A 24,803-nucleotide genomic window follows, 5' to 3' on the forward strand; every position below is an offset into this window, starting at 1 on the left:
ACTCCCACCGATGGGAGCTGACGGAGGAAGTCTATTGCAGCCGGTGGATCAGGTGGCCTTCCAAAGCCTGCAGAGTGGACAGGATGAACAACCAGGGAAATGGTCATTGCCCATTTCTCCATCAGGAAATCAGAGCACTTTCTATGTCAGGGTGTAGCTAACGGCAAGCTGAGGCTTGTACCTTTGCTGACAGGGTTTTAGGGACACTGGACAGAAAGCATCCGCCCCGCCAACAGCCCACAGGCAAAAACCCTGTCACCTGGAGGGCCCAGTGCGAGGCATTTCTGAGGCATTATGTAGCACTCCCCTGAAAAGGCACAAATAAACCCCAAACTCCAGCACACATTTATCCAGTTTGTGAAGCGGATTAATAGAATAACCAATAAAACATGTATAAAAGCTTTAATTAAATCTGATGAAATAAAACTTCATGTTTTATTTATGGACACTCCCAACATGTAAAGGATTCAGGGACACATTCATTTTTACTGCCATTTCGTCCTCATATCTATAATTAAATCCAGGCTGCAGCTCTGGCCCAAAGCAATGCAGCATTTTAAAGCTGGCCTTGGACACTCCCTCCCCCACCCCATCTGCTTTTAATTACAATTACCATCCCGATATGAAGGAGGCTTGTGGTAAAACAAAACAAAATAATAAAACAAACAAAGGAAAAAACAGTTGTTGCCATTGTGTTTTAAAATGACGTGCGAGGGAGGGTCTCAGGTGGGTGGGCAATGCTCTATTTCCAGTTTTATTCTGTACCAAGTGCACAGTCCCTTCACTTGACCTTTGACATAAAAAAGGGCTTCATGAAACAAGACAAAATAACTTATGATTATATGAAACATAACTGTGACAAATCACAAAACTATACATATTAATAGAAAAAAAGTGTACCTAATTCTTTAAAAGATTTATGACAATAAGCACCAGATGTGCCCTTAGAGTAAAATCGGCCCCACATCCAGGATGATGTATGCAGTTCATTTCTCTACGTGAGTGTATGTAACTATGTACAGGAGTCTGTGTGATTTATAGAAAACAGGTTTCCACTTCTCCCCCCAAAGTGCTTTATGTCAGCAACATTACACAGGATGCTCTGCTGTCTGTACAAAATAAATCTCTTCTTTTTTACACTCACCATTTTTTCCAATGAGTGTGTTTTTTTTTTTGCTTTATCCGTTGCAAAAAAAAAAAAGTATAACCGCAGAAATTCCATACGACCAACAAAAAGTGCCATTAAAAAATTCTATAAAATGACATGGTCAAAACAGTCAAATAAAACACCAAATAATTAAATGGGACATTTACAATCACTATTCCCAATACTTCAAGGCAACTGAAAAGTCAAGGTCCTTGGACAGGGCAGATGAGCGTCTACCTCTGTTCTAGTAGCTGATGCGCTTGACAGCTGGTCGTGTAAAGGCAACAGAGTATGGGCACTCGGTTTCATCAGCGGCAACCACGCCGTGGTCCACTGAGGACCTACTATGCATTTTAGAATCACATCTGTACCTTGGGGGAGACATAGGTAAAGGGACCCCACAGGATTAGTAAATATTTAAACAACATTTAACAGCTGACCAGAGGCTAAATTACAACTGACACTTTGATGCAGTCCCTTTAGGGAATTAACACAATGCAGTCAATAAACTGTCCCTAGGCATACTGATTTTTTTGTTAATGTAATAGGATAATTAGCTTTGAGTTGCATGTATTTTCATAGGCACCCATTTTTACTTAAAAAAGGGGGGATGAGAATCTCTGGATATTTGTGAAAATGGTTATATATAAAGACTAAAAAGGCCAGGAAATGGAAGGAAATGTATTTTCGAACATTCTATCTTTACTGCTAAAACATAATAATGAAAGCATATATACGTCCTGTGCAATGCGAAACCAAGCAAGAAAACAAATTTTAAGGGGAAGCAAGATTCTGGAATCTAAAGGCAGCATGAATAGTGTGGAAGGAAACTGGGTGTCCTGCCCTGGCCTTCAGCTCAAGCCTGCAGCCATCGGAAAACACTGAGCGGATGTGAGGGGCTCTCAGCATTGCCAGCAGCACTGGGCCCTGCTCCCTGCGTGATCCCTCTGCCAACAGGAATGTCCCCGAGGGGCTGGCCCTGCAGGTGCCACTGCTGCCTGGCTCCCTCCAGCCACAGCAAAGCAAGCGAGGGGCAGGTCCACTGCAAAGCCACGATAAGACCAGAGACTGGCACAGGGGCATCTCCTCCAGCTTCTGGCCTCGTCTTCTTTTCCCCTTCCCACTTCAGATTATCTAAAGCAGGGGTGACAACATCAGCTGCAAGAAAAACCTTGCCTTTTCCCTTTTTCCTCCTCACCACACAAATGAAACGCACTTTGAGTTCCTCATAAAGGCTTATGGATAGATGGTCTGTCTAAAAAGCTTTCTTTCCTTTCCAGATTGTGACACATGAGAGATGTTAGTGTTATATGCATGTGCCCTTGCTTAGGCCAAGTGATACACCATAAAGTCTGCAAGGAGGGTGGTACTTTACATGCAGCCTGAGAGAGCTCACTGGGAAGGGAGCCTAATGTGCATCCTTTCACACAGTAGAGCAGACTTTTGAAAAGTGAATAACTCGTTTCTTTCATAGACTTGGACGCCTGCACCTGATGGCTTTCCTCAGATCAGAGCTCACAGAGAAACTAGACTGACCAAGTGCCCATAAGAATGGACCCATACTCGGCTCTTTATTCACTTTATTCTACCACATGTTTGAATGAGGTCCAGACTCAGGCAGAATACTACTGACTGTGCAGCCGGACTAGACAGACCCATCTGTCAGGACACAGCTATCACTGGGTACCTCTGACACTAAGCTGTTTAATTGTCTTGTTGAAGATTGTAATTATTTCTGTTTGACAAATAGCAGTTTCATTTTTGTTCAGAAAACATTTTCAAAGAGAGAAAAAGGGACGTGTGATATGTGACAGTACTGGATGCCCTAATTTACTGGGTGTCTTTGGAGTCTAGCTAATTTTTATAGCCTAGGCCTTAGGACTTGGGATCATTTTAAAGCTCTGTAAAGGTGCCACAGAAAACGGCTTCATCTTCAGGCTTGATCTCAACTGGCCAAGTGCTCTGTGAAAATCCCAGGCCCTCAAACCACATTTTTGGAAAAAATGGTTGCCTTCTTTTGCCCACCTTTCCAGAACTGTTTCCTCTACCAGCCTTAGGTCAGATCTGGCTAAGAGTGGATGATCAGACAGCAGTGTGTGGTGGGCAGGTCTGAGCCACAGTCAAGCAGAGGGAGAGAACAATGTAAAAGGAGGGATTAAAGTGCGGGGCGGGGGAGGGTGGAGACAGACAGTCAGATGGTGGATCTGAGGGAAGTGAGCAGAGGCTGTGCAAAATAACTGGATATAGGGCATTTCTAGTTTGGTTTTCCGAGAAAACCAAGGGACATAACTCAGTGTGTCCCTGTGCTCACACCTTCTAGGGTGTCCCTGGGCAGAGCACCAGAGAAGAAGCAATGGGGAACAGGTCTTGACCTTGTACTTTGAACAAGATCTTTGAGGTGGAGTTGCTGAAGAGTTACCCCTCTAGGGTTCCTGCTCCAGCACTGGGAAGAGGGTGTGCCCACCCTGTTTCCCTCAGGTAGCCTTTGCTAATGCAAAACTAACATTCCAGGAGTGCTCACAGGTGCTGCAAGGGGTGGCTGGGCGGAGCTGCACAGCTGGGGCAAAAAACATACATAGCTGGCTGGGGTGATTACAATAATTTTTGCATCCAAAGAACAGACTCCTAAATATTTTTTCCATTTAAAGTAAGTGTAAATAACAAGGCTTTAAAAATGAAAGAACTAAGATAGGTTTTTGAAATATAAAACAAGCTGTAGTGCCTTTCAAAAGACTACTTGACAGAACCTTCTTATTTTGCTTTGGGAGAAACACTGAAAAGCAACTGGTTAGCACAGGGATACATGAAAGGAGAGAGGGAGGCAGCCAGCTCACTGAAATGCCAGGCTGGTGCTGGAAACTGGGGCTTCCCCAAGAGTGGAGCCCGCTCTGTGCTGTGGGACCTGGGTTTCCTCTGTGCCTGGCTTGGCATCGGCCAGCAGTGAGGATGAGCATGGGCCGAGGAAGTTCACTGTGCTTCTGGCAGTTCGTGGTGTCCTTCTCTCTTTGGGGTTTTCAGCAAGGGTGATTCCCAAACTACGTTTTCACAAGCACATCACTTCACTGGTATCCTCTGACAGCTGACAGCCAGGAAGTAACAGGTACCTGGTAGAGCGAGAGTCTCATTTCCCTTTGGAGAGACAGTCCTGCTGTCACCAACAAACCCAGAGAGAAAAAGGAGCAAATGCAAACATTCCTGCGAAGCGCAGCTCTGACCGGTCAGTCCTGTCTCCTGAAGCACATCTGTGACTTGGCAGGTTCCGCTGACTCAGTCGACATACTTTCCATGCAGTCTATGAGGGTGTGAGCACAACAGGTGGCAAGCAATAAAAAGGTTCTGCGTGCCAGTGGTAGTGGAGGCCAGGGGAACATTTAGCCTTCAGTATAGACAGAGGAGAGCTGGCTAGGACAGCGGTCCACAGCGCTGATCTGCAAGAACGTGGTGTCTTCAGGCCCACCGCGAATGGACTCTCCAAAGAGGCTTGAGGAACCTGAAGGCAAATCATACACTGGAAGAGAACAAACACACAGGTCAACTCCTGCCTCACCACTCCCCCAGGGTGTGCAGAGAGGTGACTGTGCTGAACTAGGCCCCGCAGCAGGCACCTTAGTGGAAGACAAGGCTGATGTGCACGCAGACAGAGGGCCAAAGTAAATCTCGGCACAAAATGTGGGCTGAGTATAAGCAAAAATGAAGTAGTTTGGGAAAGGGTGAGGGTGGTCTCAAAAAGAGATGATATTAAAGTTGAATCATAAAGAAGGATGGGATTTTTACAGATGGAGAAATTTTTTAAAAAAGAACATCCTAGAAGCAGGAAATAGGGAGCAAAGGACAGAGAGGAGGGGCATGTGGGGCCAGGTGTGATGGCAAAGCTCAGGTGCAGGGCATGGAGGGAGACGTGCGTGAGGGAGGTCTCGAAAGCCTGTCTGGTCTGGCCTAACTCATGGGGGCTTTGAATGCCATGCTGAGAAGAGTGGTCTTTATTTTCTAGGCAACTGGAAACTAAGGTATTTGAGCAGGAACATCACTTACTTTATCCTCCATTTTGGAAAGCATTGGTTACAGTAACACGGAAAGCAGAATAATGATAAAAATAAGGAGCTGACTTCAGGAGACTTGTTGGAAGACACACGAGGGCACCCGGACTACAGTTGTGGAAGTGGGGCTGGGAGAGGGTGAGTGAGGTTTAACAGGTTGATGCAACAGGATTTGATGCAGTGATGCCCTGGGTCAAGTTTAGCCCAGCTGCTCACAGGAAATGCAACTGGAATCTCCTGCCAGTCTGCGCAAGTTTCTAAGTCACAAATACCAACACACCTGTAATGCCCGAGTGATTCGAGAAGGCTCTGTGGAAAACATCAAAGCCAGACTGGCCCATGGACGTGGGGACCAGGTAGTCCTCAAAGGAAGGCACCACACTGCAGGAGCTGCTGGGCGGCACGGTTCTCTGGGAGTCCGGGTAATGTGGGGGGCAGAATGTCTGCAGCTGTCCATAAAATCCTGAAATGTAAGCACGGCACTGAGCTACTGCAAGGCACAACTTCCAAAGACTGTTCCAACTTCGCCAGACCCTCCTTCAGCCTGGCTTCATATGACAAAATGCCTTTAACTCTTAAGCTCACCCGTAAAACTTTCTAAGCAAGAATTTGGAATGCACCTTTTGGGCAGAAGTGCTTCTACCTTCAGGGGTTTTCAAAGTTTATTGGCTTATGAATTTTTATTTCTGCTCTAGTGCCTGAAGCAGAAGGGAATCCTACTTCCCCCAGACTCTCCAAAGAGTCCTGGGCGCTGAAGGCCTGACCTTCAGAAGACATGGCTACCCTGACTCTCCCACCAGATTTGGAGGGTATCTTCCTAACTTTGTTTATCCCACATTCTGTTTTTCACATTTAGTAAAAATCTGAAAAATTAAAAAAAAAATAGAGATCTAATCATTCACCTGTCCTTCTAACAGATAAATTCATACACATTTATATATTCCTCACTACTTTGAATAGGTACATAGTATCCCACAGTTGGATTACTGCAATCTACTCAACTATTATTATTGTTGATCTTGGTAACAAATGAGAAAACTGAAAGTGAAAAAATAGTAAAATGAAGAAATATGTGGAAAGATTTCTTAATACTTTAAAATGATCATCAAGATCTTGCTAATCATGTTTCATTTATCTCTTCCATTTTTTTTCTCACTTAATGGGAGTTTTCTTTGCAACCTTATATGATCTTTTTAAAATAATGTTCCATACCTTCCTTTTCCTTTTTCATCTCTGCCTCAAGATAAATTTAGGCCAGTGGATTACTTTCTTGGTGTACAGTGTGCTTTTAAAAATATAATAATGAAATCTTCATTTGGTGCTGTTACAGGGAGACCTGCAGCTCTGCTGGGAACTCCATTGCCTTGTGTCTGTTTCAGCAAACGTACAGTGTGAGCATCACTGTCCATGTCGCTGGGCTCTTGTGAAGATTAAGCAAATCATCAGATAAGGAAATCCATATAACACTTTAAAGTGCTTTATAAACATCAGTTATTAGTGCTCTCACTACTCTGGTTTTGGCAGGAAAAAATGAAGGATTGGTAGAAGATGTGCCCCAGGGCCCCTTGCACAAATATTAAACGATAGAGAACACAAAACTGATCCATGAACTTTGGGCCCTAGTCCTATGTGCCTTCCTCTGCCAGAATGGCCTCTTCTTAAGATAGGAAGGCTTTAATGGTAGGTAGAAGATAGACGGGGGAGGGTAAGAATAGTATAGGAAATGTAGAAGCCAAAGAACTTATATATATGACCCATGGACATGAACTAAAGAGGGGGAATGTGAGTGGGAGGGGGTGTGCTGGGTAGAGGGGAATAAAGAGGGGGAAATGGCATAAGTGTAATAGCATAATCAATAAACTATATTTTAAAAATATTGGAAGGCTTTACATTTGGTTAAAGAAAATTAAGCTCCTATCGACAGGCAGGGAGGTGCTACCTGAGTTCTTTTTGGCTCTTTAAATACAACCAGGGTGCACTGACACATCCGGGCTGCCATGCTCACAATCCTTCTCACTTCTGACTGGTACTCTCAAGTGTAACTGCTCACGTTCCCCTTGGTCGGGAGGCCTGTTCTCTGGTTGCTAGAAATGTTACCAAAGAATATGAACTAAACTGCCTGGAAAGACACAGGCTGGCCCTCTCGGAGCTTATGATCCAAGACAGAGAGACAGACGCAGGTTTCTATTCAGGGCACACTCATAGTAGAAAATAAGTGGTAATCTCCTCCATAAGCAGGTGGTTGTACATTTATATAGAATCAAGAAAAAGTCCACATAAAGTGTGGGGGGGAATATTAAGTGTATGTTAGCAATATACACCAGGAAAACACTTAATGAAATTCTGTATTAAGGCAGGAAAAGAAAAAAGGGAAAATTATTGGCTCTTCTCTTTTTGACACTCAAAGGCTTCCACAATAGAGACATGGGCAGGACCTGAACAGACCACTCAAATTTGACCAACCGATGTGGACAAACTGTCAGTCCCCTGGCCATCAAAGAAATAAAAATCCAGGTGAAGATAAAATATTATATTATACCTATCACATTGAGAAGGATTTCTAAAAATCACTCTGGTGCTAAAATCAGAGTGGCGGAGAGGTAGTTCTGCAGAAGCATTGCAGACACAGCAAAAGAGCCATGAGCCTTTTAGAACACAATTCGATAAGCTGCATCTAGAACCCTGGAAGTGTTCATGCTGTTGAATATGAAAATTTTACTTGTGGGACTGTATCCTAAAAGTGGAGTCCAAAGAACAGAAGAGATTCTACACAGGTGGTCATCGCAGTGCTGGCCACCATAATAGAAACTCAAAGAGTCACAGTGGGGACCACAAGAGAAGGGTCCAGCAAATATCGGTGCATGTACATAATGGGAAAATTAAACAGCCATTAAAATAATGATTATAAAGAATTTTTATAGCGTGGAAAGACTATTACAAGTTTAATTAGAAAAAGCCAAGATATAAAGCTGAATACGGAGATGAGGCTCCGATATGTGGAAGCCTACATATAGAATAGATTGCAATGCAACATAACTGTAGCTGTCTTTGTTTTTGTTTATGTTTTTCTGAATTTCAACAGTAGTGAAGAGCAAGTACTCTGGAGCCAGATTTCCTGGGTTCAAATCCTAGTTCAACTACTTAGTAATTGTATAGTCTTGGTGAATTACTTGACCTTTCGGTGTCTTAGTTTTTCAACTTGTAAAATGGAGTTAAATTTAATACCTATACCTCACTGAATTATTATGAAAATTAAATGAATATGTACATGTTATATAATGTAACCTGATAATATAATTAATCATATAATTAACATATGTTAATCATGTAATTTATATAATAAAATAATTATATAATAATGTAATTTATGTATAGGCTTGCTCAATAAGGAAAACAAGTAAAATTATTTCACTATAATTTAGTTCTCAAAAATAAAAAAAAATTACAAAGAGAAATAAAGTTTTCAAAAAGGCAGTAAGTCCTTCTGCAATAACCAAACATAAGAACGAACGCAGCAGTGAGCCTGTGGCTCACGGACAGCTCCCAGGTGGCATCTTCTGGAACATTCTTGGCCATCAGGGACCTGAGCCATATACCTCTTGCTGATATTGTTTTCCAGATCCTGCACCAATTGACACAGATCCTGATTTCTTTCCTCACCAAGCGCGGGCTCAAAATAGCAACAAGTCTGAGTGGTTTGATAAACCCAGGATGTGCAACTTTGTGGCTTGTGAGTTCCCTTGGACTTATCATTACTTTGGGTACCTGATGGTCAACGACACGTAATCATGGCACACTCATCGGGAAGAAAACATTACCATGAGCCAGCATGGTTGATTTATTAGAATGCAATGTCTCCTCACTAAGCAGAATAGACAATATTTGCCCTTTATTCCTATGTTTGCTATGTTTCAATTTGTCACTCATCAATTCCCCGATAGCATTCCTCAGTGTGTGTAATGTTACTCTTCCAAGAAGAGAAGATATTTCTCACTAAACTCCCATCTCCCCAAAGAGGGACATTAATCATTCAGGTGTGTCAGGTGCAGTGATAGAGACTTTCACCTGCCTTTTGTGAAAACCAATTCATTCTTTCTTTCCTATCTTCTCTCACGCTTTTACGAGAGAGCAGAAATGTCATATGGCTTCAATCTACATTTGAGCGTTGTGATGTGTAAGAGCATACAAGCTTTGAGATGCAGTGAAATCCACCCAATGTTAAATATTAAACCCAACATTCTGGGCTCCATTTCCCAGTTTCCCCTGTCCATCTGGACCTGCATGAGAGGGCACAGTGGACTGTAATTCCTGCTTGTGGGTGTCTTGGCTGACACAAGAAATAGTCGAAACCGGAATGGCCCCGCAAGCATGTTTTATCACTCTCACAGCCAACTCAGGCAAAGAAAATCCTCTTTATTAAATCCCTCCCTTCAAGAAGCCAGCTTCTAGAGATGCCAAGTGCACTGGTGTGGAGGACTGTGGTCACTGAAATCAAAGAGCTTTAACATATCCTCTTCCCAGTGCTATTTCCATAAAACTAATGAAATTTAAAAAAATTCTATTAGGGTCTTGCCACACACACAAACTGAGAAAAAGCTTAACTCATTTTTTTTTTTTTGGATGAATGGCTCCTGTATTCCAGCTGCTGGATTTCACATAGTAACTTTGGAAGAAACACTACCTCTCGGACCCAAAGCAAAATGAGGCAAGATGTTGTTAACACATTTGGTGAGCATAAAACATAAGAGTGATGGCAAGGTCAGCCAGTCTGTCAGTCAGTCAGTCAGTCAGTGGTAGTTATCAAGTCTGGTCAAGGTGCCTCCAGAAAGACCAGAGCAACAGAAGACAAGACCTTGTCCTTGAGGAGTGATAACGCAGTTGGAGTGAGCGAGAACACGCACATTTGTAATAGTGTAAGAATGCACACAAGAATTTATGTTGGCAATAAATGTTGGTTGTCCCATTTAGTTATAAAATCACTCCTCCCACCATTTTAGAAGTTATTTTACCTCCAAGAATGGAGGGGATGGGGCCGAGTGGCAGTGGGGAGGAATTTGCAGACACACCGATTCCACCCAAGCTGCAGCTCCTAAAGGTCAGGGAGCACCAGGTGAGCAGAGAGGCTGTGATTCCCTGGGCCTTTCTCTGGGTGAAATTGTAATGCATAAAATCAGGCTGCAAAGAGTAACCCCAAAGATCCTAACGTTGGATTCCTAACTTCTAATTAGGAATGATCCTAATCATTCCTCCTCTTGTAAATTTGGGAAGTTTTTTTTCCATCTAAAAACTAACTTGTTTTTACAACTATAAAAATATTGGGAATTAAATATACCAATTAGAACATGGAGAACAGTGTGAACCAATAAAAAATATTTTTATTTCTACAATTCCGATATAACCAGATATATACACCTAAAACTGGAATTATATACATAATGTTTTGTATCCTGTTTTCTCCCCTAATACTGCCTATGAGCTTCACATATTAAAATTCCTTCTTCAAAGCCCCTCCTCTTTACTTTGTCACCTGGGGTCCCTAATGTTTCTATGATGGTAGGTTAGATCAGGAGTTCAGGCTCATTCCTTCTGCTAAGGATGATAAAGCAGCCCTGTGAATCTGGGTGTGGATTTCCTTTGCCAGGTGGGAAGGGAGGGAGGAAGTTAGAGGAGAAAAGAACTGATGACTCACTATGAAAGAGAAGAGTATTGTCCAGGGCAGTATCATCCAACAGAAGTTTCTGTGATGATGGAGACGACCTATATCTCGCTGTCCAACACAGTAGCTGCAAGTGGTTACTGAGCACTGGAGATGTGGCTAATGTGATTGAGGATTTGACTTTTAAATTGTATTTAATTTTAATTAATTCATATTTAAATAGTCACATGTCATTCCTGGCTACTGTCCTGGACGGCACAGATCTAGGGCAATCTGCATTCCCAGGTTTAGCAGACTTTTGTTTCCAGAATGTTTCTGATTAAATTACCAAAGGAGAAACACATGATCCACCAAGAGTTCAAATAAAAGCCAGATAATGATTTTTAGACTCCTGGCCTTCAAGATAGGAAGTATATTAGACTCTCTTATATATACATCTTTTACTTACAAATTTATCAACTCCGTCTTTATGGAAGGAACTGCAGTAAAAATGTATCTGTGAGTCCTGGCCAGTGCGGCTCAGCTGGCTAGAGTGCTGTCTGGTACATGGAAAGGCTGCAGTTTTCATTCTCGGACAAGGCATCTGCTCAGGTTGTGGGTTTGATCCCTAGTCAGGGCACGTGCAAGGGGAGTCCGACCAATGTTTCTCGCATAGATGTTTCTCTTCCTCTCTTTCTCCCTCCCTTCCCCTCTCTCTAAAAATCAATAAGCATGTCCTGGGGTGAGTATTAAAAAAAGTATCAATAAGTAGACAATAGTCACCCAACTTACAACCCCGAAGAGGGCTGATGAGCATTGTTCAAGCTCAACTTTCAGGGCATGGCAGCTCCCCTGGAGAAGCCACTTACGCTGCTGGAAGTAGAAGAGCAAAAGGAAACCTGTCTCCCACTGTGAGACCAGGTCACCATGCCCACTGCTGCACTCACTGGGGGAGCCACGATGGTGGAGTGATGTTCAATACAGAGGCTCTACCCGACTCTCACTGACATGGGTGCACCTTGTCGAGGTGTTGTGTCAGGAGATGTGCACTCAGTGGGTTTGTTTATGTAGTAGGTGGCTTTGCACAACAAAGTTCTCATTTTCCTTTTTGGTGAGGCTGGGCACCACCACCAAAATCTGGACACCAGGAAAAGTGCAGGATGGACAACATCCGGAATTGAGGCTCATTCATTCCTGAGGTAGGCACTGCCCAGACCATGATATGGCCACATACAGATGCAGACTGCCCGTGTGTGGACCATCAGGAGGGCTGCCCCCAACACCTTCCCCAGCCAGACTGTAGCCTGATCAAGCCTGGCAAGATCCTTTGTGAGGGTCCTTGGAAACAGTGCTGAGAACATTTTCTTCCCAAGACCCCTTGATATCTTCGGATGGGAAAACCCTTCAACTCCTGTGTGATCATTGTAGGGGCCAACCAAGCACAGTAATTTTCAGCTACAGCCCAAATCTCAGGTGTCACCTGTTCTCTTGACCTTTCAGAAGAAACACTGATTAAGGTGTATGTTGACTTTGTGGTTGTAGTTTTGTAAAATGGGGATAATCAGCGTATCTACTTCATGAGGTAACTGCAAAGATTAAAGATGATTAGAAGAGATGAGCCATGAAAAGCACTGGGCCTGAGCATGAGCCTGGCGTGGAGGTAGCACTCCATAAATGTCACTCTTTGCTTTCCTCTTTCTGCTCTGCTAATAACAAGCATTCCAACGCTGACGCCCCCCTTCACTCATCAACAGTTTACTAGACACTCACTCCAGTGCTGGAGACACAATGAGGAATGAAACACACTCCGCGCCTGCTTGGTGTTTATGTTTTTGTGAAAAAGAAACATAAGCATATACATGAAAAAACAAATAACATAATTTCATACTATATATGCTGATAAAAAGAAAATGTTTTTTAAGGGATATGTAGAAATGCAACTTTTTCTCCAGACTACATTTGAGGTGGGAAGAGAAAAAAGGAACAAGTAAGGACGAAGCGTGGGTGCTCCGAAAAGGCTGTGAGAAGAGTGCCGGCTGCGGCTCCTCCCGCCTGGCCCTGCCTGGTGAGAGCAGGTGTAGAACCAGGAGCCATCTCACAACTCTGCTGGGCACCAGCCCGCGGAGCGGTGCTGATCAATCAGTGTGTGGCCGGGTAGCACACGGAAGTGGCAGAGGCAAGGCTGGGAGAGCCTCAGCTCCTTGGTGGTACAGTGGTTCGCTAGCTAAAGGGAAGGAAGGATGTCCATTTGTGAGCATTCTGACTCTATTTTTCAGCAGAGTTTGTGGGTCACTTCAGAAGTGTCGAGTTTTTCTCCTCAGCCATATGACTGCTGCATGTGCAGGGGCGTGGGGAAGCCCAAGAGATGAACGGGAGGGCTCAAGTCAGAGAGCTCGGGGACAGGGACATGTAAGAAGACACAGCATCCTACCCGCCTTGGATCACTAATTTCTTCTTTCCCAGCACTCTCTGGCTCTTTGTGGATTCCGCTCCACTCTCTGGGGGCCCTTGAGCCACCCACTTTGAATAACTTTTGTAATCAATCCATGACACGGGCCAATGACACAAAAGAGAAAAACCTAGGTGAATGTGTTGGTAAAGCTCCTAAAAGCCCTAAGGTGAGGATCTGTGGGGTTACTCTTTGCAACCTGATTTTATGCATTAAAATTTCACCCAGAGAAAGGCCCAGGGAATCACATACTTCCTACTTACCTGGTACCTTAGTATTAGAAAACTCTTAAGATTCCTTCTTAGGGAGCCATCTGACATTCCTGTCTTGTGCAAAGGTGACTAGAAAAAATGTTCTCATTTTATAGACAAAGAGATGGAAGCAGAGGGGCTTTATAATCCCTTGCCATTATAACCAATACGTTGTTTATATGATATCAGGCAAATAAGGGAAAAGTGGAAAATTCATACAACCATTTTAATACTTCCAAACAATCAGATACTTGAAATGATTCACGAATCTAGTCTTTCTCTTAAAACAAACAGGCAGCAGGACTGAAACAGCCATCACGGGGTCTCCTGCTAAGTCGGAGCTTTCTCACGTGCAGTGCCCTTGCTCTGGTACTCTCACAGAGCATTCTGGGTAGTGTTATATCAGCCACTCAGAGAATTCTGTCAGAAGGAAAAAAAACAAACCTAATACTTATTTGCTCTGAGAAGAGATTGTGTTTGGCATAGAAAATCATCCTTATGACAGCTTTCCAGTTAATTAGTATTGTTTCCAATTTATAGACAAATAAACTGAGAGGTTACAATAATTTACCCAAACTCTCGTAGCTACCAAGTTTCAGAACACAGCTCCCGCAAGACTGTGAGGGCTTACACTCACTGACAGTCAAAATAAACAGCACCCTGCCACTTCTGTTAAGGCCCCTCTCTGCCAGGTCACAGGCAAAGTTATCCAAGCCAGAGCAACATTTCATAAGGACACACATTTTCATTAAAGGAAAAATTATTGAATTCATCAATAAAACTGATGAAATCACCTAATCACTGAAAAATTCTAAAAACCCTCAAGAGTAGAAACAGACATTTTGGAAATTTGTTTTGGCCAACTTTCTGATTCTGTTACTGTGTTATTTCTACCCACTGCATGAACAACTTGGATCTGGGTTTGAATCCTGGGTGACCCATTAACCAACTGTGTGTTGCTGAGTAAATTATTTTCCTTCTTGAGCCTCACTTTCTTTTGAAATACCTATTTTATATAGTGTGAAAACATCATTAGAATGTTTATAAAGCATCTGGTGCATTCCTTGGCATGTAGTAAGTCCTCAGTAAATTGTGGCAATTATTATTACCATGAAAAGCTTGAAAGGACTTATGGATTCTGTATAGTGCATGAATTATTCCCAAGTAATTTTTCTCTCATAACCTACCATCCTCAAGTATAAAATGACACTACTCTTAAAAGTGAAATCACCAACATTTGATTGTCATTCTTTCATCTCGGCTCCTGGTCCTGGCCGTCAGCATCACCCAGGTCTTATCTAGAGAGAACTCTCCTCAGCGGGTGGGGAAACTGACTCTTCATTTTAATAGACACTATAAATGGGGAAGCTGTAGGAACAGCTCACAGACTGTGTTAAGAAGACAGATTTTTCTTCAGGCTGAGAACTGAACCAGCTTGCAAAGCATTCGAGCTATTTACAACTGACATTTAAGCAACTACTGTACTGAGAGAGAAAAATAATGGAAATAATAACCCCTTAAAATTCCATCTGGGCACGCTCCTGCGGAAGGCACCCCATCCCAGTGGTTCAAACGCTGACCACCAGAGCCAGTGCCAGCATGAGGGCTCCTGCGTAGACACGGCTGCTTGGTTCTAAGACGCGGGGCCATTTTCATCTACAGCTTCTGCTGTCAGCTCACAGGCCACAGGAGAAGCACTCTGAACGCCCTGGGTGCTCCCCTCCTCCTGTGCCCCTCGCAGTACTTCACCTGGGCTGCAGCAAGCTGCCAACAGCATTTATCACTGCGGGCCCCATTCTCAGCACTGAACCCTCATTTCCAGAGAGTGGGGTAAGCAAAGAGGGAGAGGGGCTGCTGCTGATGTCGGCAAAGGTTCAAGTAAGGAGATGGGAGTAGGCAGAGTGTGTTGCTGAGATGGAGCATAAGGAAAAGGGAAAAAGCAGAGTGAGAAGAAAGGCATGTGTAAAATTCTCTTGGTTTAAAGATGTAATTGATTTTCATTTAAATATCCCCAACCCACTGAAAACCCTAATGCGTGGTGGCCTATGGCTTCCAAATTCTCAAAATGATAAGCTGCCAAAGTAAACTAATTGCAATGTGTCTCAGTAATTGCCATGTGTGGGTATATACAGTTATAGTAAAATGGTTCAGTGAATCCTGACAGTGATAATGCACATTTGGAAATTACATAAAATACAGTCTCTCAAAACCAGAAGCCCTGAGGAGCCTGAGATGGATTTGAAAGCCAGCTTTGCCCCTTCCTGGCTGTGTGGCCCTGGGGAGACCACAGCCTCTCTGAGCTTATGAATCCCTATTTGTAAGAGGGAGATAATAACATAATCCTTGCAGCAGGAAGCAGCAGCAGCCTAGGAAATAGATGGAAGGGGATTTAGTGCCCAGTGGCTCATGAGTTGTCACCCACACACCGTCACCTACCCACTGCTCCCTATGACTCATAAATCCTAGATAGGTGCAATGTCTGGGATGGAAGGTGGAGGATTTGGACGTTCTGTGTCTGACAGCTATGTGAACACTTTACTCGCTAGTCAAGGTTGATAAGAATCAGTTGGGAGTTTCTCTGTGAGCAGGAGCTACTCTGTTGGTGCAGACATCAAATCAAACAATAAGTGTGAAAATATTTTTAAAACAGTAAAACTTACTGAAAATTATAGTTCCCACTGTCTCATTATAAGCCTGGTGTTACTTACCACCCGACCTTCCCTGAGTACAAAGGTAAATCTGCCCATGATTGTGTTGAGCTCTGCTCCATAAAGCTCAAGAGAAAAAAGAGGCGAAAAAAGGCTCGCAAGCAATCCTTTGACTCAAGACTACTTGCGCCTAAAGCAGAACAAGGGAAGCACGGCAAAGAACGAAGACTTAATTCTATTTGCCCCTGTCCTTCCGAGCAAACTTTGCTGTAAGGAAGGTTTGGAAGAGAAGAGGATTCCAGACAGAGATTTAAGGGTTTTTTTAAAGAGGTGCTGCAGCTGCCCCTGAGGTTTGTGAGAGCCTCCTGGTTCTCTACAGCTTTTAGGATATTCTGCACTTACGGTATAGGACTTCCCCAGGACCTAGAAGGAGAAAGAAGCTGAGAAGCATTTACTTCCTCAGTCATGGGCCAATAGCCTGCTTTGGGCCATCCCTACTTGGGAAACCATGGTGAGGGAGCCTTGAGTCTTACACATGGGGTCAGGCCAGTGATTCTCCCAGGGACGCCTCAGCCTCCATCAGCTCCACCTTGGCCGTGTGGGAAACTCCGCGAGTCAGAATCTTTGGGTAAAGGGTCTGGAAATGTTCATGTTCAACAGATATTTCTTATATGAAAGATTAAAAGGCTCTAAGAACATCTTTAGATGATTTTCAATCATCTGAAAGTTTTCTAAATAAATCCTGTGAGAGGCTCTAAGAACATCTTTAGATGATTTCAATCATCGGAAAGTTTTCCAAATAAAACCCTGATAGTGAAAAACAACAGCTTTGATTTCATTTGACACAGGGGAGGAGAGCTCTTCTGATGGGCATCTCCTCCCTGGGCTGGTCCCCAACCCTTTCTGCCAACAGCGGGGCTCTTAGGGAGAAAGCTTTGATGACTATAACAGAGTGACCTTGGATTACACTCACGGCAGATGTGGATCAGGATGACTTCTCTCCCCACTAGGTCTTTCTCTCACAAGTAAGTTCTTAGTCAAGGTGAAATCATGGGGCCTCCTTTGAGTGACTCAGAAGTAATGGTCCTATTTTGACCCCACCTTGATCCTGTACTCTAGACTTCTGTTATCTAGCTGTAGCCAAACTACTACATTGTACCCTCTCCACTAGCTAGGTGACTTCTCGCTCCTCCGAATCTAAGTCTACAATGATATAATTTTCCAGTACCCTAATCTCTCCAACAGTGGGCCCCAACAGCTTGATTACTTCTCCCACTGAACCTCTGCCTCACAGCTAAATTCCTGTTCCATACCTGCTACGACTCCCTAAATCCATTATCTAGAATGCCACATTGAGATGAAACTGGGCTTGAAGTAAAGGAGTACGGAAATCTATATAAGTGGGTCTGATATACCAGCCTGGAGACATTGCACTGGAGAAACCTGAAGAATCACTGGATCCCAGGGCCCCTGGCACCTCCTTCCATTTGACCTGCAGGAAACTTAACTTTTATCTTGTTAAAGATAAGGCCTGTCCTAAGCCTTGCGGACACTGACTACTAATCTGGACAACCCAGTTTCTGACCTCTGTCTCTGCTCCGCCCCTCCCACGAGGCGGATTTCCTCCCACTGCCAGATGGAGGCCATGCTCTGGTAGGTGTGTCTAGACTACAGGGTCCTTCCTTTCTTGCTTAATTTCATTCCACACCAAACTCTTGACTTTTAAATCTGCAGTATGCATCTCAAAACGTGCTATGGTGCTACAGGAAATAAGTAGATCAAATGATTCCCTGCTTACATGTAGACCAAGAGGAATATTCTCTCGCTGTTGAGTTTAAAACACAAGCTCAAACTTGGCAAGTTCTTTGCTTGCCAAGACTCATCCCTTAGATTTAAGCTCAGGTTTTTGTCTGTTTTCTCTACTGGTATAGAATTAGCATCCAAAACAGGATCTGGCACACAGTGGGAGCTGACTATTTGAGAATGAAAAAACAAATGAGTGGACGACACCGGCAGTGAGAGGCTTGGGTGAAAACACTGACGGTGAGAGGGTCACGGCCGAGCTCGAAGATTCTGACTTATGACCCCTGCACACAACAGTCCATCAGAGTTTCAGAAAAGTAAAGTGACTTCCCTTTCTATCACTGATTCTTCTTAATCCTCACTGGAGGATATGTTTACTGATTTTAGGGAGAGAAGAAGGGGGAGAGAGAGATTCAAAGAGAAAGGGAGAGAAAAAGAGAGGAGGGAGAGAGAGAGAGAAACATCAATGTGAAAAAGAAACATCAATCTGTTGCCTCCTGCCGGTGCCCTCACTGGGGATCAAACCCACAGCCTGGGTATGTGCCCTGAGCAGGGATCGAACCCACGACCTTTTGGTGTGCGGGACAACACTCCGACTGAGCCACCTGAAATCAGGCCTCACTGATTTTTTTGTTGTTGTTTGCTTATTTAATAGAAAAAGAAACAAAGATGGTGAAAATATAACGGGGCCTGTCCAGCTGACTTGGAGGGTTCCATTGCTCCAAGCCACCCTTTTCTACTGGGTGCCAGGGGAGCCACTGAACCTGAAGAGGACAAGGAGTGAGTGGGTGGGTTAAGCAGCCCATCTCACCCACGGGACACCTGGTGTTCCTTCAGGAAGCGGTCCCAGCGTCAGAGAACTGGACAAACTACCTGAGTTTCATCTCTCCATAGGGGCAGAAATATATTTCCTACTTTCTTCCCAATCTTATAATGAGGATTCAGGTATTTATCTAACAGATATTATACTATGAAGTTTTTTATAGTTATAGTTACCAAGAACTTATAAAATTTTTTATTTAAGAGCAACTTAAAAAACATATATTGTAGCCCTGGCTGGTGTAGCTCAGTGGATTGAGCACGGGCCCGCGAACCAGACAATCACGGTTCAATTCCCAGTCAGGGCACATACTGGGGTTGCAGGCCGGTTCCCTGCAGGCCAGTTCCCAGCAGGGGATGCACGAAAGGCAACCATACATTGATGTATCTCTCCCTCTCTCCTTCCCTTCCCCTCTAAAGATAAATAAATAAAATATTAAAAAATAATAATAATAAAATAAAGAGACATTTCCAGAATGCAAGCACTTAGAAATTTAAAAAAAAAAAACACCATATATTGTAATATAAATGTAGGTGCTGACCTCAAAGGTATTGACAAAAACAAGCCTAGATGCAGAAGATCTTGTGTAAATACCCGGCTAACTCGGATCCCCTAAGTCACTCTGCAACAACAATAAGGAAATTGAAGAACCTGAAGTAAAGGTTTTACTTTGGGATGTGACTTGAGATGGCGTTTGGTGGAGAAGCAAGGGAGTAGAGAGGCTGTTTGTCACACTTAAATGACCCAGAAAAATGCCTGAATGTTTTTACTTCAGTAGACACACATCTTATAAGGTCTAGTTCTGGAAGACCTTGCAAAAGAATGAAATGGAAAGGTTAAGTCAGAACAATGTGATTAGAGAGGGAAAAACTCCTGAAATCAGAAAGAGCCCTCACAATTGCAAGTAAACCAACTAGAAATTCTAACAGAACTGGGATTGTTAAGCAGAATAGTCTGAGCCCAGGTGATTTGCACAGGCACAGATTAAGCCAGGTCTTGTGTTTTATTGCTTTGTTTTGTTAACACAAATGGTCTTGTTACCAGTGACTCAGATTTTCCTGACGTGTGGGGTTTTCCCTCTTTATTTTAAGGGAACTCCACCCATAGCTATTCTCATTTTTTTCTTCTAAACCATCAATTGCTTATCATATTAATGAGGAAAATTCCAACTAAAAATACAAGAATTATAAGACACAGATTGTCATTAATGAGCTCATCCTTAAAGAGTGTAATTGGGAAGTCCCTAAAATAAAGTTTTAAATAGAAAATATTTAATTTAAATAGTTGATTTTAAGAGCTATATTCATTAGAAGGTAAACTTCACAACTTTTGGATATAAGACAGAACATTTGTTTCTAGAAGATATGCCATTACTTCCCAAGAGAATGAAAAATGCACTAAATCTGTAATAATATTCATAAACACTTTTCTATAGGTGTTTTTAAGTTAACTGACAGAGGAGTCCCAATAGTCATTGATATAGAAATTTTATAGATATTTTTCTTCTCTTCAATAACTTTTTCTGACTGCCAGTTAAGACAACAGAATGTCATGTTGCACAAGCCACAACTTGATTGGCAGAGTGAAAAAACGGGCCAACTACATGACAAATACCATAAATGCCCAAGTAGTAGTTCTTGTTAGTTAATCCCCGTTATAACTAAATTACCTTTAGTGTGCAATAAAAATATGAGAAGATGTTGAGTCACATTTTTAACCAAAGGAAAAATCAAAACAACTTAGCTCTACAAATTGCCAGGAATTACCAGGATCAGTGACGTCTGGTGTAGGGAAACGGGAACTTGAATGCACTGTTGGTAGGAATCTGAACTGGTACTGCCTTTGGGAAGGCATATATGCCACTAGCTATCCACCTTAAAAATGTGCATACCTATTAATTGAGTGGTATCTCTTTCAGAAATATTCCCCAGAGAAAGTACGCAAAGATACGTGTATGTGTGTGTGTGTGTATGTGTGAGAATGTTCATGTAAAAATATATACACACACATACAGGAGGACATTTAACATAGCATCCTTAGTAAAAGCAAAAAAATAAATGTCTATCACTATTGGAAATGATTAAAAAGATGATGGTATACCCCTGAAAGTATTATACAATTTTTTTTCAAAAGGAGTTAATCAGTATACATTCATCTATAAAGCAAAAACAAGTACTGTACCTTGGTAAGTTAAAAAATATATATAAGTCATAAACTACAGAATGTGAGGCCATTTTTATAACAGGGCATGAGGTGTGTGCATGTATACACGCAAGTACATGTAAGTACATGTACACACAGAGATGTCATTTCTGGAAGCATCTGAAGAGGTCTGAAGATACTCAGCATCTGAACAGCCATTACCTATGGGCAGTGAAACTGAGGTGAGCTAAGGCTAGGAGGTGACTTAAAGCCTTTCTATTAAAGTACTCTAAGTACTTAAGAAATTGAACAGGTAAAGATTTTCTTTTCAATTTAAAAAGTCTAAAAATTTTTTAATTGTACTTAAGGATGGTGCTAAGAGCCTGTGTCAATTTAGCAGTCACACCTCCAGTGTGCCCTGAGTGCGTGTGCCTAAGTAAACGTAGCAGATGAGCACACACTCACACACTCTGCGGGCAATCCCGCTGAGGGGGACCAGAGTGGGCACTCCCTTCCCTAAAGCGACAGCAGCAGCCGTCACTGGCTGAGAGCACAGACTTTTGTCAGGTGGTCCTGGGGGTAGAGTCCAGCTCCACCATTTCACAATGAAGAAACCGTGGGCACGTTACTCCACATTTCGGTGATTCAGATTCCTCTGTAAAATGGGAGTAAATAATGCCTTCTTTACAGTGGTGTTAGGAGGAGTAATGAGAAATCCCATGGTGAGCATTCATTACACTGGCTGACAGAAAAAAAAGACAAAAATCGTCAGCAATCTGTGTGCCAAGACACAAACAAGATCAAGTGATTGATGGGAAATCACATGTCATAGTATTTGTATTGCTAGCAAATTAATGGATCCACACTGAACCTCAAAAGTAATTCCCAAGTAACTACAAACTTCCACAGTATTGTATCTACAGGCAAAATCATGAAGGGAATGAGTGTGGGCTGCGGGGTCAGCCAGCCAGTGCTTACAAACCTGGCTCTGATGCTCACTAGGTATGTGACTTCAGGAAGGGTGTGTAATCTCTCAGTCCTCCCTGGGAGGTGAGGGTTCATAAATGTTTTTATAAGTAATAAACAATGTAAGTGGATGTATGCAGAACGTACAGCATCTAGTACACAGTAGAAAAATAACAACAGTGATAACAGCTCTAGCAAACAGAGTGCCTACTGTGGACAAGGCATTTTTTCTCGTTCTTATACCAACTCTGAAAGGGAAGCGCCACGGGGCCTCTGTCAGATTCATGAAATGCAGACCCCGGACACTACGCCACTTTCTCCCAGGACCCCAGGCACGTATGTCTGCCTGGCTCCACAGGCCTTTTCTTCCCTCTTTTGTACAGCAGCTCACTGTTACTCCTCCTGTACCGCCTTGGGCAAGTCACGGTTCCCTCTTCTGAGATAATACGGCCAATGTGAGGGTATATCAGCTAGTGGCTGTGAAAGCTTTGAAAACGTAAAAGTGCTTTTGGAAACAAGAAAATGCCACAAAAATATCTCTTCCACAGAGCTGCCACTTTTCACACTTTGACTACCAGGCATTCAGTACCAGGTGACAGAAAAAAAGACAAAAATCGTCAGCAATCTGTGTGCCAAGACACAAGATCAAGTGATTGATGGGAAATCACATGTCATAGTATTTGTATTGCTAGCAAATTAATGGATCCACACTGAACCTCAAAAGTAATTCCCAAGTAACTACCTTCAGGTACCTTCCTTTAAAATGCAAATGCTCTTTGAGAAGGGGTACTATGGAATCATGAGGTCATTCTGCTTTCTGTAGAGAGAGTCTCAGGGAGTTTGTAAGAACTGGGTATCTAACAAGGGCACGGAAATAGGAGGAAGTGCCCAGAAAAGGGGTCCCTGACAATATGACTCTAAGTCACAACTTTGCCAAGGGCTGGACCCACCAGTCAGCCTAGGAGGCCATTAGCAAAAATCACTCTTTCTCACCCCCTTCTTTCCATTCATTCACATTTATTCAGTAAACATTTATGAAGCACTTAACTATGTGCAAAGCATTATGGGATGAGCCAGTCTCTGTCCTAAGGAAACTTATAATTTAGTTAGGGTTAGTTATGGTTATAATTTAGATAGTTGAATCAGCCACCTTAAATATCCTCCCTGGTATGTGGATTCAGTCTCTGTATGTGTGTGCTTGTGTGCATGCAAATGCTGAACTACATACGTGACTACTTGCAGTTCAGTGGTTCCCATAATCAATCACTGAAACAGCTTTTCTGATGATGAGGACCATTGCACACTCCTCCCACAGAACCCAACTTGTTGGAATACTGACTGCAACCCACACACACACCTAAATTTAACTTTTGTTAAATCCATCAAGTACTTGTTATGTAAAACTGTTCTCAGGGTAATTTTGTAGTAATTAAGTGTATAAGAGTAATTAAGAATTTCTTTGGGTTTAATCATCAATCTTGAACACTGTATAAGCATTAATAACATCGTGGCTGATACTCAAAATTATTCCTGATTATGACTGCTGCTGATGACATCAGCTCACAGCATCAGAGGCACACTCACTGGCTCGTTCCTCTGATGCACATGTGACTTTTTCAGCAAAGACTATTACACTGTTGACTTACAATCAATCTCATTCGTCTTCCTGAGTTGCAAGGGGAAGTTATGACACATGCCTCAGTTGTAAGCAATACAATTTATAGACTTACTGCTATATTATTTCACAACCTCACATATGCAGATGTGACGAAATTTCCTGTGAGGGGAGAGTATGTTTATTGTTTCTGCAGTTTGCCCTTAAAAAATAACCTTTTCAACATTTAACACTATAAACTCCCAGAAATGAGATCAGTTGTGGCTATGACCCATAGAACACTTTCTGGAAAGTACCATTGCACAATCACTGTAAGTAAACAGCCAACAACACAGGAAGTTAAACTTGTACCTACTACCTCCTCCCATTTAAGTATCAAAGTTCCGAGATTTCTTCAGCTTGAAGATGGTTTGGCTGTTTAATAGGACAAACCACTTACAACATGTTTTGTTCTTAGAGGTCTGTTGGTGGCTAGAAACCTTTTGTTTCCAGATGTAGTCAATTTGAACTTGGCTGACAAGCTTACCGCTCCACACAGAGGTGGGAAAATGCCACCATTGTGCTGGTCTGCTTGTTTGGGGCCTGCAGGCAGGGCATGCTTTAAATCATGGGAAAGACAGCTTACGAACCACGGGAGCCAGGAACAGCAGAGAAAGCCCCCACTTCCCACTGCTGCCGCCTTGATATCAAATGGCCCAGGCTGGGCAGGCAGCTTCATGGTGTTTTTCCTAATAAAATCTAGTGAACGGACCATGGATGATGGAAAGCTTTGTGTTGGCAGCTGGCAAGGCCAAAGGGGTGAAAATAAGAGCAAGCAGTGGGAAGTATAAAAACCTAAAAGAATGAGGTTGAGGGGCATAAAATGGAGCAGAACCCTCAGAAAGAAGCCTCTGGACCCTACTACTGACTTCCAAGAGGCAATCAGTATGAATGAAGGTGTGAGACGGTTCCATTTTACAGATTGAAAAACTATCCCAGAGAACATTTGGCAGACCCTGCCGTGTGCCTATCTGATAAATGTATTAACAGAACCTTAATTTTATTAAGCATGGCAATGCACTACAACATCTGTCTTCCCAGATTTCCTCACAGATGAGGGTAGCCCTGAGACTGAGCTCAGAGTACACCTGTCCTTCACTCTTCTGCCTTCCCTCTACCTGCACTGGGACAGGATATGGAGGCTATCAGCATCCCTGCTGTGAACAGGAAGATGGAAGCCACTGTTAAAGCTGGCAAAGCAGAAACCTGGGAAGAGGCCGGCACACTGCTGGCTCTGTGGGCTGCTGCTCC

At 43.0% G+C, this 24,803-nt stretch overlaps 1 protein-coding gene across 8 annotated transcripts in view; it reads right to left on the reverse strand.

Annotated features, from left to right (window-relative positions):
• Nucleotides 1-278: 278 nt before the first annotated feature.
• Nucleotides 279-24,803, reverse strand: part of GLIS3 (GLIS family zinc finger 3) — a 665,074-nt gene continuing 640,549 nt past the window's right edge. For 4 of the 8 annotated variants that reach the window (XM_053656109.1, XM_053656110.1, XM_037148719.2 and 1 more), the window contains 2 exons: nucleotides 5,465-5,647; nucleotides 279-4,655 (listed from right to left, as the gene is read on the reverse strand). In XM_053656109.1, the coding sequence (XP_053512084.1) occupies nucleotides 4,519-4,655; nucleotides 5,465-5,647 (320 nt within the window). In that variant the 3' untranslated portion in view covers nucleotides 279-4,518. The remainder of the gene's footprint in view (nucleotides 4,656-5,464; nucleotides 5,648-24,803) is intronic. The other 4 variants (XM_053656111.1, XM_037148723.2, XM_037148726.2 and 1 more) reach the window with 1 other exon arrangement.

This window comes from Artibeus jamaicensis, unplaced genomic scaffold, assembly GCF_021234435.1.
Source record: "Artibeus jamaicensis isolate MK-2021 breed Jamaican fruit bat unplaced genomic scaffold, CSHL_Jam_final scaffold_1964, whole genome shotgun sequence".
NCBI classification, from domain to species: domain Eukaryota; kingdom Metazoa; phylum Chordata; class Mammalia; order Chiroptera; family Phyllostomidae; genus Artibeus; species Artibeus jamaicensis.